Raw genomic sequence first — 21,560 nt, 5'->3', positions numbered from 1 at the left:
TAAAGCTGCTCACTTTTTCCGCCCGACTCCTCGATTAGGACTGGTGTGAGTTCTGTGTACTAAATGGCACCAGATTTGGACTGGCTGTGTTTCTGAACGATGTAACAGAGAGTTCATTTAGTCATCTCTCCTTTCCTGGCCATGCTGTGTGTTGATCTAGTAACTTGTGTTCTGTTTGTAAGATGTATTACTCTTCCCATTTTACTCATTGTCTCAGAGCTCTCTCTATCTTGGTTATTGATCTCCTTTTTTCTTTTTTTTTAATCCACATTCTTAAATGTTAACATCCTTTCCAAAGATACCAATCTGCAGTAAAAGCAACAATTAGGCAAAGGCTTTCTAATAGTTCTGGCTGTTTGAATAAACATTGTTGGTACCGCATTTGAACTGGCTATGTTTCTATACATTTAACAGAGAGTTTTTAAGGCTGCTTTTCTCTGGAACAGTGCCATTTAGTCTTTGTTTTTGCCTTGGTAACTCCTGTCCTTTGATTTAAAGAATCTCTACAAGGCACTGTGCTTAAACTGTGGCTTTTCATATCAATAAGTACAAAACTCTTGTGTTGATTTCGTGTTGGAAGAGGGCTGAAGAAGATTCTGTCTTTAACCTTTTACCTCTTCCATCTATCTCCTCCCTCCTTCTACATTCATCTCCCCTCCCCCATTCACCTACCTTCCCCCTCACCTGCCAGCTTGCCCTCCTTCCCTTCTCCCCATCTTCTTCCCTTCTCCCTCCTTCTACATTCATCTCCCCTCCCCCATTCACCTACCTTCCCCCTCACCTACCACCTTGCCCTCCTTCCCTTCTCCCCATCTTCTTATTCTGACTGCTTTCACCTTCCATTTCATTCTGGTGAAAATTTCAGATTTTATCGTGTTTACTCCCCTCCGCAGACGCTGCCTGACTTGCACAGTGTGTGCATGTTGCTCGGTCATCCTGCAGAATCTCCTGTGTTTATGAATGAAAGTAAAAGCCTCTGTAAAATACCATAGCAGTAAATGCTGTCAAACATGTAGAATTTGCAACCTTTAAAAATCTGCTGTAAGAAAGGTGCACTTGGCTTTTGAAATATTTTTACTGATCAACCTCATATATACATGCTGGAATCTGGAGCAGCAAACATTCCCACCCCTCAGATACCACTCGGCTACCCGAGTTCCTCTGCCAGGTTATTTATTACCTCATATATCTGTGATTCCATTGTCATGAATGTGCGTATGGTGAAGACGTGGATGGTGGTAAATTTTAATGTTAATGGGGCATTGAATGTCCAATTTCACTTTACCTTTTTCTGGATTTCTGTAAGGATTAGAATAAACTAATTAATGACAAATACTAAAAGCAAACTCCAAACTAAGCAAAAATTAAAAATCAAGGCCTTCTAGTTTTATGCTTTGTATTTTTCTCAAATACTGTGGAGATCATTCTAACTGTTTGGATGATATCCGGTATGGAGGGGTCACTGCGCAGGACAGGTAAAAGATGCAATAAGTTGCAACCTCAGCCAGCTCCATCATGGGCATGGGTCTCCGCGGCATCGAGGACACCTTCAAAAGGTGATGCCTCAAAAAGGTGGCATCCATCATTAAGAACCCCCACTACCCAGAATATGCCCCCTTCTCAAGCTACCATTAAGGAAGAGGTACAGGAGCCTGAAGACACATTCTCAATGTTCAGGAGCAGCTTCTTCACCTCCGCCACAGATTTCAGAATGGACAATGAACCCATGAACACTACCTCACTATTTTTTTGTTTTTTTAAAAAATTCTGTTTTTGTACTACCTATTTAATTTATTTATATAGAAACATAGAAAATCTACAGCACAATACAGGCCCTTCGGCCCACAATGCTGTGCCAAATATGTCCTTACTTCAGAAATTACCTAGGGTTACCCATAGCCCTCTATTTCTCTCAACTCCATGTACCTATCCAGGAGTCTCTTCGTATCTGCCTCCACCCCGTCACCGGCAGTCCATTCCACACACTCACCACTCTCTGCATAAAAAACTTACCCCCTGACATTTCCTCTGTACCTACTTCCAAGCACCTTAAAACAGTCCCCTCTTGTGTTAGCCATTTCAGCCCTGGGAAAAAGCTTCTGATTATCCACATGATCAATGCCTCTCATCATCTTATACACCTCTATCAGGTCACCTCTCATCCTCCGTCGCTCCAAAGAGAAAAGTTCCAAAGTTCAACAATATATATATTGTTATTGTAATTGGTAGTATTTTAAAAATATTTATTGCAAAATACTGCTGTTGCAAAACTACAAATTTCATGATGTATGTCAGTGATAATAAACCTGATTCTGATTCTGTTAGGAGGGTATTCTGCCCACTATGTCTCTCCCAGCACACAAAGCAATCCCATCCTTGCCTTACTTCCATTGAACCTGCTCTCTCTTGCACATCTGTCAACTCCCACCTGGTTCTGCTGTCACTAGGGGTTTACTTACAGTGGTTGATTACCCTTCTCATCTGCATGTCTTTGGCATGTGAGAGGAAGTTCATGCAATGAAGTGCAAACTTCACACAGACAGCATCCAGTGTCAGTGAAGCTGCACCATTGTGCCATCCCTTTCGCAGTTAATCTTCAGACATTAGTGCTTCAAGTTTAAGATTGTTTAATGGCATTTCCAGCACACAAGAGTAAAGGAGAACAAATTAATTGTTACCTCGGATCCAATGCAGCACAAAAATAACCACAATAAGACAAATAATACAATAATAAAAGAATATACAATAAATACCGAAATCCATGACTAGGAACCTTGTAACATTAAGAATTTAAAACTAACACCATTATTGGGAGTCAGAGAAGACTCTGCATCTCTGCACTTCAAAAGTTCTTTTTTCTCTTTTCCCTATTGTAGCCCTTTTTCTCTGAGTTTTTCCTGTGCACCACAGACTAAACTGCCAATACTACTTCTTGATCTTTGTAGATCAAGCGGGATCTGTAGAATTAAATGATGCACCATTGTAGATTAACAGACTGAAGTCTGTGCAACAGTCTCTTTGTGACCTGCTGAATATTGGACACACCTACACAAGTGTTTTGCTGTTGTTGCTGACAAGTGGTTAATGTAGAAACGTGAGATTTCATCGAGAAAATTATACAATCAATGTATTTTTTAGGATAATTCCCCTGGTAACAGGATGAGTTTTCAGAAGTCATCTGATATGTTCAACTTGTACTTCTTGGCGGGGCCACTAGATGGCACCAGAATTCCCAACACATTGTAGTTCAAAGTTCAAACTTACTTCAAAGTACATATATATCACCATCTAGACCCTGAGAGTTGTTTCCTTGTGGGCATTCAGAAACATAATCGAATCAATAAAAGACCACGACAACCGGGCAGGCAATCAATGTGCAAAATACAACAAACTCCGCAATTACAAAAATAAATATAAAAAAGAAATAAATAGATATCAAAAATATGAGATAGAGTTCTTGAAAATGACTCCATGGGTTGTGGGGAGAGTTCAGTTATGGGGTGAGTGAAATTGAGTGAAGTTATCCCTCTGTTCAAAAGCCTGGTGGCTGAAGAATAATAACTGTTTCTGAACGTGGTGGTGTAGGTCTTGAGACTCTTGTTCCTTCTTTCAATCTTCTCCCATACGCTGATTCTTCACCACCTTTGATTCGGCCTACAACAGTCGTGTCGTCAGTGGATTTAAATATGGAATTGGAGCTGTTCTTAGCCACTCAGTCTTAAGTGTAAAGCAAGTAGAGTAGGGGGCTAAGCACATAGTCTTGTGGTGCACCTGTGCTGATGGAGTACTGTGGAGGAGATGTGGTCACCAATCCGATCTCACTGGGGTCTGCAAGTGAGGAAATCAAGGATCCATTTGCACAAGGAGGTACTGAGGTCTTCAACCTTCTTGATTAGTCTTTAAGAGGATGGTAGTATTGAATGCCATGCTATAGTCAATGAAATATGGTATGCATCTTCACTGTCCAGATGTTCCGAGGTGGAATGAAGAGCCAATGAAATGGCATGTGCTGTTGATCTGTTGTGATGGTAGGTAAACTGGAGCAGATCCAAGTTGTTTCTCGGGCAGGAGCTGATAAATGTCATCACCAGCCATTATTGAGAGTAAGCAAACACTGTGCTTCTCTTTCTCTGTCTCTGTCTTTGCCTCTGACCGGGACACGCTCTGTTGTTGCTGCTGCCATCAGGTAGAAGGCACAAGAGCATCAGGATTCGCACCACCAGGTTCAAGAACAGTTACTATCCCACAACCATCAGGCTTTTGAACAAAAGGGGATAATTACACTCACTTGCCCATCCTTTGAGATGTTCTCACAGCTAATGATCTCACTTTAAGGACTCCTTATCTCATTATCCCAGATTCTCATTATTTATTGCTATTTATTTATATTTGCATTTGCACAGTTTGTTGTGTTTTGCACTCTAGATCTTTCATTGATCCTGTTCTATACATTTATTATGCCTGCAGGAAATGAATCTCAGGGTTGACAAATATGTACTTAGAAAATACAGTTTGCTTTGAACTTTAGAACTTCTATCATTTGAGTTGAGTCTGATGTTCTCCTATGGTGGTGTCTATTGGTGGGTCCTCAGGTGGCTGTGGAGGCTGATCTGGTGCAATGTGGACATGGGTAAGTGGTGTCTCTGGTTGTTCAGTCTCTCCTTTCACAGCGGCTGCTTGTTCTCTGGGGCACTGTGAATGTCGTTCTCATGCAGCACATCTCCCTCTTGAACATTTCCTCCAGGTCTATCTGTTGAGTCCATTGTCTTCCCAGTTTTTAGCTGTAATATTGAATATCTTCAGGCAGATTTTGATGTTATCTTTGAAGCATTTCCTTTGCCTACCAGGGACTCATTGACCTTCTTTAAGCTGGTGAAGGATCTGTTTGGGGACACATGATGTAGACATCTGGATGACATCTGTCAGAGTTGGATACTGTTTTGCTCGTCCTTGATGTCATATACTGTCTTTTTGAGGTATCACTCTTTGAAAGTGTCCTTAATGTTGGAGAGGCCCATAAACGAGCTAGTGGAGTTTACGATGTTTTACAATCCTGTGCTGAAGCTCCTCCATACTAGACTGTTGACAGTTTGTGTATAGGATTTGAACAATGCTGACTTTTGTGTGCTGGTTCAAGACCAGCACTGAGATATGAACACTCGATCTAGACAATGAGTTTCCATTTTTTTTATATACCATTAGACAAAGGATCATTCTACCCCAGGTTGGGAACCCTTGATCTAGACTGACTGTCCACAGATACATAGCATCATCAGAACTGATGCCATGAAATCAGATCTCCTGTCAGCTCTTCCCTTGGACCTGAGGAACACCTTGGCAGTGCTAAAAGAAGAGCAGGCCCCCTTTCCAAGGGACTGTGCTACTTGTGGAAACTCTCCTGTCTCTCTAACACTCGCCTGTCCTTACCCGTTACTGCTCGAGCTGTGTCAAACTGCAGATGAGAACGGCGGCGGAAGTTCTTTCTGCCCTGGTGGATGACTGAGGCAGAAGCCTGCAGTGCCAATCACCACCAGTTCTGAGGGCAGATAGGGCACATCCAGAAATGGTGTTTGGGTGATTAGTACTATAAACCTTGTAAGAACTGAATAAAACTGAAAATATTTCCATATTTCCTTACAGGAGGAGGCCTTTCAGTCCACTGAAACTATGCTAGCTCACAGATCAATCCACTACTAATTACTCCCCAAAATTCCAATCAGTTCTACTACCAACTTGCAGGCGGGGCAAGTTACAGTGGCCAGCTAACCCACGTGTTCTGATGATTCCAGGATTCTTTCAGAAATCGGAAAAGAGGCATAAAACTTAACACTTCCTGGTCGTTTTATTTAGCATCGCGAGAACAAATTGAAACAGTCAGTGATAGAGGTCAGCTAAGCAAAGGAATTTAGAAGCAAAATGATGGTATATACATGCTGTGACCACTAGGAAGCATACTAAACAGTTACTTGTGTATAAAGACTACTTAGAATACAAGCAGGCAAGTAATTGTTAAACTGCAAAGAAAATAACAAGTAAACAGTCAGATCCAACAGGGAAGAAAGCAGAGGCCTTGGAGGAGAAACTTGTGTAGGCACAGAGAGAATGTACTCATCCCCATAGGCACCAGCTGAAGTTGGGATTGAATGCGGGTCACTGCAGCTCCACGATAACTGTACCACTTGTGTGAAAAGGATCAGGTGTCTGTGCATCCTGGAGAAACAATGAGGGAATGGCTGTAATTGTAGTACTTATGACAGAGTCAAATTGTTTTTACAGATGGCGATAATTTTCAGTGAGGATGGCCTGAAAGACATAAAACCCCAGTGTGTTATCCAGAGCTTTATAAACCACAATGCTGTTCTCCACAAAGTGTTTGTTGTGGGCGAGTCATACACCGTGGTGGAGCGGCCATCGCTGAAGAACTTCTCCTCCGGCGTTTCAGGTCAGTCGCAGGGTGAAAACTCTTCACTTTAACACCATAAACCACTTCAGAATCAGGGTGAAAACTCTTCACTTTAACACCATACACCACTTCAGAATCAGGGTGAAAACTCTTCACTTTAACACCAGTGGGCTAACACCACTTCAGAATCAGGGTGAAAACTCTTCATTTTAACACCAGTGGGTTAACACCACTTCAGAATCAGGGTGAAAACTCTTCACTTTAACACCAGTGGGCTAACACCACTTCAGAATCAGGGTGAAAACTCTTCATTTTAACACCATACACCACTTCAGAATCAGGGTGAAAACTCTTCACTTTAACACCAGTGGGCTAACACCACTTCAGAATCAGGGTGAAAACTCTTCATTTTAACACCATACACCACTTCAGAATCAGGGTGAAAACTCTTCCCTTTAACACCAGCGGGCTAACATCATATACCACTTCAGAATCAGGGTGAAAACTCTTCATTTTAACACCAGTGGGCTAACACCACTTCAGAATCAGGGTGAAAACTCTTCCCTTTAACACCAGCGGGCTAACACCACTTCAGAATCAGGGTGAAAACTCTTCACTTTAACACCATATACCACTTCAGAATCAGGGTGAAAACTCTTCACTTTAACACCAGTGGGCTAACACCACTTCAGAATCAGGGTGAAAACTCTTCCCTTTAACACCAGCGGGCTAACACCACTTCAGAATCAGGGTGAAAACTCTTCACTTTAACACCATATACCACTTCAGAATCAGGGTGAAAACTCTTCACTTTTACACCGTATACCACTTCAGAATCAGGGTGAAAACTCTTCACTTTAACACCATATACCACTTCAGAATCAGGGTGAAAACTCTTCACTTTAACACCGTATACCACTTCAGAATCAGGGTGAAAACTCTTCACTTTAACACCATACACCACTTCAGAATCAGGGTGAAAACTCTTCACTTTAACACCATACACCACTTCAGAATCAGGGTGAAAACTCTTCACTTTAACACCAGTGGGCTAACACCACTTCAGAATCAGGGTGAAAACTCTTCACTTTAACACCAGTGGGCTAACACCACTTCAGAATCAGGGTGAAAACTCTTCACTTTAACACCATACACCACTTCAGAATCAGGGTGAAAACTCTTCACTTTTACACCGTACACCACTTCAGAATCAGGGTGAAAACTCTTCACTTTAACACCATACACCACTTCAGAATCAGGGTGAAAACTCTTCACTTTAACACCATATACCACTTCAGAATCAGGGTGAAAACTCTTCACTTTAACACCAGTGGGCTAACACCACTTCAGAATCAGGGTGAAAACTCTTCACTTTAACACCAGTGGGCTAACACCACTTCAGAATCAGGGTGAAAACTCTTCACTTTAACACCATACACCACTTCAGAATCAGGGTGAAAACTCTTCACTTTTACACCGTACACCACTTCAGAATCAGGGTGAAAACTCTTCACTTTAACACCATACACCACTTCAGAATCAGGGTGAAAACTCTTCACTTTAACACCATATACCACTTCAGAATCAGGGTGAAAACTCTTCACTTTAACACCATACACCACTTCAGAATCAGGGTGAAAACTCTTCACTTTTACACCGTACACCACTTCAGAATCAGGGTGAAAACTCTTCACTTTAACACCATACACCACTTCAGAATCAGGGTGAAAACTCTTCACTTTAACACCAGTGGGCTAACACCACTTCAGAATCAGGGTGAAAACTCTTCACTTTAACACCAGTGGGTTAACACCACTTCAGAATCAGGGTGAAAACTCTTCACTTTTACACCGTACACCACTTCAGAATCAGGGTGAAAACTCTTCACTTTAACACCATACACCACTTCAGAATCAGGGTGAAAACTCTTCACTTTAACACCAGTGGGCTAACACCACTTCAGAATCAGGGTGAAAACTCTTCACTTTAACACCAGTGGGTTAACACCACTTCAGAATCAGGGTGAAAACTCTTCACTTTAACACCATACACCACTTCAGAATCAGGGTGAAAACTCTTCACTTTAACACCATACACCACTTCAGAATCAGGGTGAAAACTCTTCACTTTAACACCAGTGGGCTAACACCATACACCACTTCAGAATCAGGGTGAAAACTCTTCACTTTAACACCGTATACCACTTCAGAATCAGGGTGAAAACTCTTCACTTTAACACCATACACCACTTCAGAATCAGGGTGAAAACTCTTCACTTTTACACCGTACACCACTTCAGAATCAGGGTGAAAACTCTTCACTTTAACACCATATACCACTTCAGAATCAGGGTGAAAACTCTTCACTTTAACACCAGTGGGCTAACACCACTTCAGAATCAGGGTGAAAACTCTTCACTTTAACACCGTATACCACTTCAGAATCAGGGTGAAAACTCTTCACTTTAACACCATATACCACTTCAGAATCAGGGTGAAAACTCTTCACTTTAACACCAGTGGGCTAACACCACTTCAGAATCAGGGTGAAAACTCTTCACTTTAACACCGTATACCACTTCAGAATCAGGGTGAAAACTCTTCACTTTAACACCATATACCACTTCAGAATCAGGGTGAAAACTCTTCACTTTAACACCAGTGGGCTAACACCACTTCAGAATCAGGGTGAAAACTCTTCACTTTAACACCATATACCACTTCAGAATCAGGGTGAAAACTCTTCACTTTAACACCGTATACCACTTCAGAATCAGGGTGAAAACTCTTCACTTTAACACCATATACCACTTCAGAATCAGGGTGAAAACTCTTCACTTTAACACCATACACCACTTCAGAATCAGGGTGAAAACTCTTCACTTTAACACCATATACCACTTCAGAATCAGGGTGAAAACTCTTCACTTTAACACCATATACCACTTCAGAATCAGGGTGAAAACTCTTCACTTTAACACCATATACCACTTCAGAATCAGGGTGAAAACTCTTCACTTTAACACCAGTGGGCTAACACCACTTCAGAATCAGGGTGAAAACTCTTCACTTTAACACCATACACCACTTCAGAATCAGGGTGAAAACTCTTCACTTTAACACCAGTGGGCTAACACCACTTCAGAATCAGGGTGAAAACTCTTCACTTTAACACCATATACCACTTCAGAATCAGGGTGAAAACTCTTCACTTTAACACCATACACCACTTCAGAATCAGGGTGAAAACTCTTCACTTTAACACCATACACCACTTCAGAATCAGGGTGAAAACTCTTCACTTTAACACCATATACCACTTCAGAATCAGGGTGAAAACTCTTCACTTTAACAACGTATACCACTTCAGAATCAGGGTGAAAACTCTTCACTTTAACACCAGTGGGCTAACACCACTTCAGAATCAGGGTGAAAACTCTTCACTTTAACACCGTATACCACTTCAGAATCAGGGTGAAAACTCTTCACTTTAACACCAGTGGGCTAACACCACTTCAGAATCAGGGTGAAAACTCTTCACTTTAACACCATACACCACTTCAGAATCAGGGTGAAAACTCTTCACTTTAACAACGTATACCACTTCAGAATCAGGGTGAAAACTCTTCACTTTAACACCAGTGGGCTAACACCACTTCAGAATCAGGGTGAAAACTCTTCACTTTAACACCGTATACCACTTCAGAATCAGGGTGAAAACTCTTCACTTTAACACCAGTGGGCTAACACCACTTCAGAATCAGGGTGAAAACTCTTCACTTTAACACCATACACCACTTCAGAATCAGGGTGAAAACTCTTCACTTTAACACCGTATACCACTTCAGAATCAGGGTGAAAACTCTTCACTTTAACACCAGTGGGTTAACACCACTTCAGAATCAGGGTGAAAACTCTTTACTTTAACACCAGTGGGCTAACACCACTTCAGAATCAGGGTGAAAACTCTTCCCTTTAACACCAGCGGGCTAACACCACTTCAGAATCAGGGTGAAAACTCTTCACTTTAACAACGTATACCACTTCAGAATCAGGGTGAAAACTCTTCACTTTAACACCATACACCACTTCAGAATCAGGGTGAAAACTCTTCACTTTAACACCAGTGGGCTAACACCACTTCAGAATCAGGGTGAAAACTCTTCACTTTAACACCGTATACCACTTCAGAATCAGGGTGAAAACTCTTCACTTTAACACCATATACCACTTCAGAATCAGGGTGAAAACTCTTCACTTTAACACCAGTGGGCTAACACCACTTCAGAATCAGGGTGAAAACTCTTCACTTTAACACCATACACCACTTCAGAATCAGGGTGAAAACTCTTCACTTTAACACCATATACCACTTCAGAATCAGGGTGAAAACTCTTCACTTTAACACCATATACCACTTCAGAATCAGGGTGAAAACTCTTCACTTTAACACCAGTGGGCTAACACCACTTCAGAATCAGGGTGAAAACTCTTCATTTTAACACCATACACCACTTCAGAATCAGGGTGAAAACTCTTCACTTTAACACCAGTGGGTTAACACCACTTCAGAATCAGGGTGAAAACTCTTCACTTTAACACCAGTGGGCTAACACCACTTCAGAATCAGGGTGAAAACTCTTCACTTTAACACCAGTGGGCTAACACCACTTCAGAATCAGGGTGAAAACTCTTCATTTTAACACCAGTGGGTTAACACCACTTCAGAATCAGGGTGAAAACTCTTCACTTTAACACCAGTGGGCTAACACCACTTCAGAATCAGGGTGAAAACTCTTCCCTTTAACACCAGCGGGCTAACACCACTTCAGAATCAGGGTGAAAACTCTTTATTTTAACACCATACACCACTTCAGAATCAGGGTGAAAACTCTTCACTTTAACACCAGTGGGCTAACACCACTTCAGAATCAGGGTGAAAACTCTTCCCTTTAACACCAGCGGGCTAACACCACTTCAGAATCAGGGTGAAAACTCTTCACTTTAACACCAGTGGGCTAACACCACTTCAGAATCAGGGTGAAAACTCTTCCCTTTAACACCAGCGGGCTAACACCACTTCAGAATCAGGGTGAAAACTCTTCACTTTAACACCATATACCACTTCAGAATCAGGGTGAAAACTCTTCACTTTAACACCATACACCACTTCAGAATCAGGGTGAAAACTCTTCACTTTAACACCAGTGGGCTAACACCACTTCAGAATCAGGGTGAAAACTCTTCACTTTAACACTATACACCACTTCAGAATCAGGGTGAAAACTCTTCACTTTAACACCAGTGGGCTAACACCACTTCAGAATCAGGGTGAAAACTCTTCCCTTTAACACCAGCGGGCTAACACCACTTCAGAATCAGGGTGAAAACTCTTCATTTTAACACCATACACCACTTCAGAATCAGGGTGAAAACTCTTCACTTTAACACCATACACCACTTCAGAATCAGGGTGAAAACTCTTCACTTTAACACCGTATACCACTTCAGAATCAGGGTGAAAACTCTTCACTTTAACACCAGTGGGCTAACACCACTTCAGAATCAGGGTGAAAACTCTTCACTTTAACACTATACACCACTTCAGAATCAGGGTGAAAACTCTTCACTTTAACACCAGTGGGCTAACACCACTTCAGAATCAGGGTGAAAACTCTTCCCTTTAACACCAGCGGGCTAACACCACTTCAGAATCAGGGTGAAAACTCTTCATTTTAACACCATACACCACTTCAGAATCAGGGTGAAAACTCTTCACTTTAACACCATACACCACTTCAGAATCAGGGTGAAAACTCTTCACTTTAACACCGTATACCACTTCAGAATCAGGGTGAAAACTCTTCACTTTTACACCATATACCACTTCAGAATCAGGGTGAAAACTCTTCACTTTTTAACACCATACACCACTTCAGAATCAGGGTGAAAACTCTTCACTTTTACACCATATACCACTTCAGAATCAGGGTGAAAACTCTTCACTTTAACACCATATACCACTTCAGAATCAGGGTGAAAACTCTTCACTTTTACACCATATACCACTTCAGAATCAGGGTGAAAACTCTTCACTTTTACACCATATACCACTTCAGAATCAGGGTGAAAACTCTTCACTTTTTAACACCATATACCACTTCAGAATCAGGGTGAAAACTCTTCACTTTAACACCATACACCACTTCAGAATCAGGGTGAAAACTCTTCACTTTAACAACGTATACCACTTCAGAATCAGGGTGAAAACTCTTCACTTTAACACCATACACCACTTCAGAATCAGGGTGAAAACTCTTCATTTTAACACCATACACCACTTCAGAATCAGGGTGAAAACTCTTCACTTTAACACCATACACCACTTCAGAATCAGGGTGAAAACTCTTCACTTTAACACCATACACCACTTCAGAATCAGGGTGAAAACTCTTCACTTTAACACCATATACCACTTCAGAATCAGGGTGAAAACTCTTCACTTTAACACCATACACCACTTCAGAATCAGGGTGAAAACTCTTCACTTTAACACCATATACCACTTCAGAATCAGGGTGAAAACTCTTCACTTTAACACCATACACCACTTCAGAATCAGGGTGAAAACTCTTCACTTTAACACCATATACCACTTCAGAATCAGGGTGAAAACTCTTCACTTTAACACCATATACCACTTCAGAATCAGGGTGAAAACTCTTCACTTTAACACCATATACCACTTCAGAATCAGGGTGAAAACTCTTCACTTTAACACCATATACCACTTCAGAATCAGGGTGAAAACTCTTCACTTTAACACCATATACCACTTCAGAATCAGGGTGAAAACTCTTCACTTTAACACCATATACCACTTCAGAATCAGGGTGAAAACTCTTCACTTTAACACCATATACCACTTCAGAATCAGGGTGAAAACTCTTCACTTTAACACCATACACCACTTCAGAATCAGGGTGAAAACTCTTCACTTTAACACCAGTGGGCTAACACCACTTCAGAATCAGGGTGAAAACTCTTCACTTTAACACCATACACCACTTCAGAATCAGGGTGAAAACTCTTCACTTTAACAACGTATACCACTTCAGAATCAGGGTGAAAACTCTTCACTTTAACACCATACACCACTTCAGAATCAGGGTGAAAACTCTTCATTTTAACACCATACACCACTTCAGAATCAGGGTGAAAACTCTTCACTTTAACACCATACACCACTTCAGAATCAGGGTGAAAACTCTTCACTTTAACACCATACACCACTTCAGAATCAGGGTGAAAACTCTTCACTTTAACACCATATACCACTTCAGAATCAGGGTGAAAACTCTTCACTTTAACACCATACACCACTTCAGAATCAGGGTGAAAACTCTTCACTTTAACACCATATACCACTTCAGAATCAGGGTGAAAACTCTTCACTTTAACACCATACACCACTTCAGAATCAGGGTGAAAACTCTTCACTTTAACACCATATACCACTTCAGAATCAGGGTGAAAACTCTTCACTTTAACACCATATACCACTTCAGAATCAGGGTGAAAACTCTTCACTTTAACACCATATACCACTTCAGAATCAGGGTGAAAACTCTTCACTTTAACACCATATACCACTTCAGAATCAGGGTGAAAACTCTTCACTTTAACACCATATACCACTTCAGAATCAGGGTGAAAACTCTTCACTTTAACACCATATACCACTTCAGAATCAGGGTGAAAACTCTTCACTTTAACACCATATACCACTTCAGAATCAGGGTGAAAACTCTTCACTTTAACACCATACACCACTTCAGAATCAGGGTGAAAACTCTTCACTTTAACACTATACATCACTTCAGAATCAGGGTGAAAACTCTTCACTTTAACACCATACACCACTTCAGAATCAGGGTGAAAACTCTTCACTTTAACACTATACACCACTTCAGAATCAGGGTGAAAACTCTTCACTTTAACACTATACACCACTTCAGAATCAGGGTGAAAACTCTTCACTTTAACACCATACACCACTTCAGAATCAGGGTGAAAACTCTTCACTTTAACACCATATACCACTTCAGAATCAGGGTGAAAACTCTTCACTTTAACACCAGTGGGCTAACACCACTTCAGAATCAGGGTGAAAACTCTTCACTTTAACACTATACACCACTTCAGAATCAGGGTGAAAACTCTTCACTTTAACACCGTATACCACTTCAGAATCAGGGTGAAAACTCTTCACTTTAACACCAGTGGGCTAACACCACTTCAGAATCAGGGTGAAAACTCTTCACTTTAACACCATACACCACTTCAGAATCAGGGTGAAAACTCTTCACTTTAACACCAGTGGCTAACACCACTTCAGAATCAGGGTGAAAACTCTTCACTTTAACACCAGTGGGCTAACACCACTTCAGAATCAGGGTGAAAACTCTTCACTTTAACACCATACACCACTTCAGAATCAGGGTGAAAACTCTTCACTTTAACACCAGTGGGCTAACACCACTTCAGAATCAGGGTGAAAACTCTTCATTTTAACACCATACACCACTTCAGAATCAGGGTGAAAACTCTTCACTTTAACACCATACACCACTTCAGAATCAGGGTGAAAACTCTTCACTTTAACACCAGTGGGCTAACACCACTTCAGAATCAGGGTGAAAACTCTTCACTTTAACACCATACACCACTTCAGAATCAGGGTGAAAACTCTTCACTTTAACACCATACACCACTTCAGAATCAGGGTGAAAACTCTTCACTTTAACACCATATACCACTTCAGAATCAGGGTGAAAACTCTTCACTTTAACACCAGTGGGCTAACACCACTTCAGAATCAGGGTGAAAACTCTTCACTTTAACACCAGTGGGCTAACACCACTTCAGAATCAGGGTGAAAACTCTTCACTTTAACACCATACACCACTTCAGAATCAGGGTGAAAACTCTTCACTTTAACACCATACACCACTTCAGAATCAGGGTGAAAACTCTTCACTTTAACACCATACACCACTTCAGAATCAGGGTGAAAACTCTTCACTTTAACACCATACACCACTTCAGAATCAGGGTGAAAACTCTTCACTTTAACACCATACACCACTTCAGAATCAGGGTGAAAACTCTTCACTTTAACACCATACACCACTTCAGAATCAGGGTGAAAACTCTTCACTTTAACACCATACACCACTTCAGAATCAGGGTGAAAACTCTTCACTTTAACACCAGTGGGCTAACACCACTTCAGAATCAGGGTGAAAACTCTTCACTTTAACACCATACACCACTTCAGAATCAGGGTGAAAACTCTTCACTTTAACACCATACACCACTTCAGAATCAGGGTGAAAACTCTTCACTTTAACACCATACACCACTTCAGAATCAGGGTGAAAACTCTTCACTTTAACACCAGTGGGCTAACACCACTTCAGAATCAGGGTGAAAACTCTTCACTTTAACACCGTATACCACTTCAGAATCAGGGTGAAAACTCTTCACTTTAACACCATATACCACTTCAGAATCAGGGTGAAAACTCTTCACTTTAACACCATATACCACTTCAGAATCAGGGTGAAAACTCTTCACTTTAACACCAGTGGGCTAACACCACTTCAGAATCAGGGTGAAAACTCTTCACTTTAACACCATACACCACTTCAGAATCAGGGTGAAAACTCTTCACTTTAACACCATATACCACTTCAGAATCAGGGTGAAAACTCTTCACTTTAACACCAGTGGGCTAACACCACTTCAGAATCAGGGTGAAATCTCTTCACTTTAACACCAGTGGGCTAACATCATATACCACTTCAGAATCAGAACCAGCTTTAATGTCACGATGTACATCTTGAAATTTGTTGTTCCATGGCAGCAGAACATTGTAAAACTCTAAAAATTACAATAATAAAATGTATACTTAATAAATACCTAGTGCAAAGAGAGCAAAGGAAGAGCAAAATAGTGAGGTGGTGTTCACGGGTTGATTGTCCATTCAGAAATCTGATGGTGAAGTCGAAGAAGCTGTGCCTGAAATGTTGAGTGTGTGTCTTCGGGCTCCTGTACCACCTCCCTGATGGTAGCAATGAGAAGAGGGCATGGACTCTGGGGTAGTTCCCAAGGGAGTGACACTCCCAACACTAACTGGACCCTGGGATAACAATGAGAAGGGGGCATATCTGGGTGATGGGAGTCCTTAATGATGGATGCTGCCTTTTTACATCATTGCCTTGTGAAGATGCCCTCGATTTTGGGGAGGTTAGTACCCATGATGGAGCTAGCCGAGTTTACAGTTTGCTAGCAATTTGACTGAATTAACTCAATGGCTGATCCTATAGGCCATGAACCAAGAGCCATGTTTTAGATGCAATTTTGAGTTTTGTTGTGTCCTTTCCCTGATTATCAAATGGACGAATGTACACCTGGTCTGCATCCTCCTTTGTAAACAACGTCCGATCCATTTGATTGCTGAGAGGTATCAGGAGTGATGCTTCTACCTTGGCAACCACTCCACCAAAGTTAGAGAGGGATCGGTCCTTGCTTGGTATTTAACCTTTGGCAGTGAATACTTTAGGTGCCCTGAAGTCTATTGCAGACCCATTTTGTTCATAGATATATGGAGAACTTTGTGCAGATAATTAACTTACTTTTGTCAAATTTCCATTGATTACAGACAGAAAAACAATATTCTTCAACAGCCACAACGTGTCAAAACCAGAATCTTCATCTGACTTAACAGCAGTAAGTTGTTACTTCCGATAAAACTTCTTTTCAGCTCAAGTGTGTTAGTGAGCTCTGCTATAAGGAAGCATATCAGTGTGTAAGAAGGTGGTGTGGGTGCCACTGGTGTGTAGCAGTTACAGCTCAGGGAATTCCAGAGTTCGGAGTTCCTTCCCAGTGTATCCAGTAAGGAGTTTGTACGTCCTCCCAGTGACCATGTGGGTTTCCTCTGGGTGCTCCGGTTACCTCCCACAGTCCAAAGACATGCTGTTAATTGGTCAATGCAAACTGTGCTGTGATTGGTTTGCTGGGCCAGAAAGGCCTGTTTCATACTGTATCTGTAAATAAACAAATAAATAGTGGTTGGTTCCTTTTCCATGGCTAGCCCTACCTAATCAATAAACTTCCCTGTTTTTACGGCTGCCTGTAAGTGGGCGAATCTCAAGGTTGTATAATTTGTACGTCCTTTGATAATAATTGAACTTTGAAACTCACAAGTGGAGTAGTTAATGGAACTTTTGAGTGCCGCTGTCAGGACCTCTGTGTGTCATGTGAATTTTCAGTGGTAGGCTGTGAAGGAAAGTTGACTTTAAGCATCTGGCCCTTTGGCGAGATTTTGAAGTACTTACAATGGAGCTTACAGTCCATGAGAATAAAAAAGTGCATTCTTTCAAAGATTGCCTGTGGGGTTTGATCTCTTACGTCAAATCTGTGAAACTAAGACCATCTACGTGGATAGATTTAACCCTATTGATGTTTCTGCACTGGCAAAGTCTTGTGAAGTGAGAGAAGTGCAGAATGCTGGGGCATGCTTTGGGGAAGACCTAATGAACATAAAACATAGAACAGTACAGGCCCTTCGGCCCACAATGTTGTGCTGACCCTTAAACCTACTCCAAGATCAATCTAATTCTCCCCCACATAGTCCATGTTTTCTTTCATCCATGAGACAAGATTCCAAAGCCATGCTGAGGGCTGAAGTCAGAGGGAAATGGATCTCTGACTCAGAGGAAGCGGCCCTTCAGCCTTTTGAATCTGAAACCCATCAACCTCCTATTGACACTCATTCTCCATTAACCCCACTTAATCTCCCCACATCCTCTTTAATTCCCTTCAGTCTCCGGATAACATGCAGTGCCCAATTAATCTGCCAATTAACAACCCATATGGTGACAGGAAGGAAGTGCAAACTCCACTAGATAGCACTGGAGGACGATGTCCACCCTGACTCTGCTTCTTCCTGCAGATCCAGTGCCCATTACCATATCACATCAGCTGGCCTGGCATTTGCTATTATTGGATGGCCTGAGTTGCCTGAGAGATCCAGACAGCTGCTGGATACACCTGTGTCTATATGCCAATGGGGAATTGGCTGTAGGCCTTGCTTTATTGCCTTTCATGATGTTTGACAAGGTCCTTAGTGGGAGGCTCAAGAAGATTAAGATGCATGGGATCAATGATGAATTGCCCATTTGGACTCAGAACTGGCTTCCCATAGAAGACAAAGGGTAGTGGTTGGACGGCTGGAGGTCTGCGATCACTGGTGTTCTGCAGGGATCTGGACTGGGACCTCGGCTGTTAGTGGTGTACAGAAATGATATGGATGAAAATGGAAATGGGTTGGTTAGTAAGTTTGCAGTGATATGAAGATTGGTGGTGGTGCGGATAATGAGGAAGACTGACAAAGAATACATCGGAATAAAGATAATTTGCAGATATGGGCAAAGAAATGGCAGATGGACTTTAACCCAGCCAGATGTGAAGTGTTGCACCTTGGCAGGCTAAATGTAAAGAAACAGTGCATTCATTGTTAAGGCAAGACCCTTAATAGTGTTGATAAGCAGAGGGATATCAAGCTCCAAGTTCATAGCTCCACGACTACACAGGTTGATAGGGGGTTGAGAAGGCATATGGCATTCGCATCGTTATTAGTCAAGGGACTGAGTTCAAAAGTTAGGAAGTTATGTTGCAGCTTTTTTATGGGCCAAAGGGGCTGTTCTTGTACTATGTATGTTCATAAGTAGCACGTACCCAGTTTCATTTAAAATTTGCCAGAGAAACATAATTTCCAGGTCAGGCAGCTGTCACACGTTCCAGTCACTAATGGGCCTTTTAAGGATTTTACCCAACAGTTCCGCTCTGTAGTTGGTTGTTGCCAACACTGGGCTCTTGAAGTCCTTTAATTAGATTGATAGTCCTGACTGATTTTTTAAAATGCTGAGTCAGGGTGACAGACCGTTAGCCATTAATCTTCTCCAGAACTAGCCGTTTGAAGCTGATGAAGGTTTTTTTTGTGCTGTTTTCTCATTTGCTACTTTAGAAAAGCCTGTCCAGATATTATTCCTGCTATCAGATGCCTCACCACGGTCCATAAGAAATAGAAGAATTAGGCTGTCTGGCCCTCAAGCTTGATCCGCCATTCCATTGTGGTTGATTTAATATCCCTCTCAACCCCATTCTCCCTGTAACCTTTGACACCCTGACTAATCAAGAACCCATCAACCTCTGTCTTAAATATATGCAATGACTTTGCTTCAACAGCAGTATCTGACAATGAATTCCACAGGTTTACCACTATCTCGCTAAAGAAATTCTTCCTCATCTCTGTTCTACAGGGACATCTCTCTGAATTCGGGTCCTAGACTCACTCAGTATTGGAAACATCCTCTACACATCTACTCTATCTAAGCCCTTCAATATTCAATAGGTTTCACTGAGATTCTCTCTCATTCTTCTAAGCTCCAGCAAGCACAGACCCAAAGCCATCAAGTGCTCCTCATACATTAACCCTTTCATTCCTAGAATCATTTTTGTGAACCTCCTCTGGATCCTCTCCAATGCCAGCACATCTTTACCTGTTAAAGGGGCCCAGAATTGCTCACAGTACACGGTGCAGTCTGACCAATGCCTTATAAAGCCTCAGCATCACATCCTTACTCTTATATTTCTAGTCCTCTCGGAATGAATGCTAACATTGCATTTGCCTTCCTCACCACCAGCTCAACCAGCAAGTTAACCTTTAGGGAACCCTGCACAAGGACTCCCAAGTCCCTTTGCATTTCTGATCTTTGAATTTTCTCCCCATTGAGAAAACAGTCTGTGCCTTTATTCCCGCTACCAAAGTGTGTGAGGGTACGCTATATTGTATCTGCCACTTCTTCACCTATTTTCCCAATCTGTCTAATCCTTCTGTAGACTTCCTGCTTCCTCAACACTACCTGTTCTTCCACCTATCTCGTATCGTCCACAAAGCCACCAATTCCATCATCCAAATCATTGACGTATAATGCAGAGAGAAGGGATCCCAATACCGACTCCTGTGGAACACCACTAGTCACCAGAACAGGCTTGCTTTATTCCCTCCTGCCGGACAGCCAATCTTCTGTCCAAGCTGGGATCTCTTCTGTATTACCCTGGGCTCTTGTTAAGCAGCCTCATATGTGGCATCTTGTCAAAGGCCTTCTGAAAATACTGGTAAACAATATCCACTGACTCTCCTTCGTCTATTCTGCCTGTCATTTCCTCAAAGAATTCCAACAGATTTGTCAGGCAAGATTTCCCCTCAAGGATCTATAGGGTAACACAGAGTTCTCCTTTGAAAGATGTGGTGGTTTTCAGCTGTGGAATTAGCTGATCTTTTGAAGGTGATAACCATTCTCGTTCTAAGTGGGCTCAGTGCCACCATTGCTGTATTGCACCAGAAGCCATTGGCACTGAGCAATCTATCCTCCTCCTTTCAATGGTATTCAATCAGACGGTTGGCAAAGAGCTTTGGAACCTTATCAATAGATGCTCAATCATCTATTTCTCGTATACATCTTAGCGGTGGGAAATTAAAAACATCACAGATTGGACAAAGCCATGTTATAAAAAAAATGCACAGCTCACTCTAATTACCATCAGCAGTTAATGTTCCCATGTTTTAAAACTAGTATTGCAATTTACTGTATTGTTTGATCTACAGATATTTATGACATATTTTTGTTGTAATGTTGTTACCTCAGTGGAAGCATGTGTCTCTCACATAGGAAACTATTCTTTACAATAGCATAGTGCTATTGGATACAGAGGGTGATGCACAGTGCTGGGTGTGCTGGGTAGGCAGGTACATTAGAGATTTTTATACAGAGAGAGACGAGTCCCTGATACACCGTGCTGGGTAGGCAGGTACATTAGAGATTTTTATACAGAGAGAGACGAGTCCCTGATACACCGTGCTGGGTAGGCAGGTACATTAGAGATTTTTATACAGAGAGAGACGAGTCCCTGATACACCGTGCTGGGTAGGCAGGTACATTAGAGATTTTTATACAGAGAGAGACGAGTCCCTGATACACCGTGCTGGGTAGGCAGGTACATTAGAGATTTTTATACAGAGAGAGACG

At 41.7% G+C, this 21,560-nt stretch overlaps 1 protein-coding gene across 3 annotated transcripts in view; it reads left to right on the top strand.

The window, feature by feature from the left end:
• Nucleotides 1–21,560, top strand: part of itpk1a (inositol-tetrakisphosphate 1-kinase a) — a 288,870-nt gene that overhangs the window by 258,315 nt on the left and 8,995 nt on the right. For all 3 annotated transcript variants that reach the window (XM_073039147.1, XM_073039146.1, XM_073039145.1), the window contains exons 8-9: nt 6,277–6,442; nt 17,129–17,196. In XM_073039147.1, the coding sequence (XP_072895248.1) occupies nt 6,277–6,442; nt 17,129–17,196 (234 nt within the window). The remainder of the gene's footprint in view (nt 1–6,276; nt 6,443–17,128; nt 17,197–21,560) is intronic.

Source organism: Hemitrygon akajei, chromosome 3 (assembly GCF_048418815.1).
Source record: "Hemitrygon akajei chromosome 3, sHemAka1.3, whole genome shotgun sequence".
NCBI classification, from domain to species: Eukaryota; Metazoa; Chordata; class Chondrichthyes; order Myliobatiformes; family Dasyatidae; genus Hemitrygon; species Hemitrygon akajei.
Note: the sequence above shows the minus strand (reverse complement) of the source record. Positions and strands in the feature narration are given on the sequence as shown.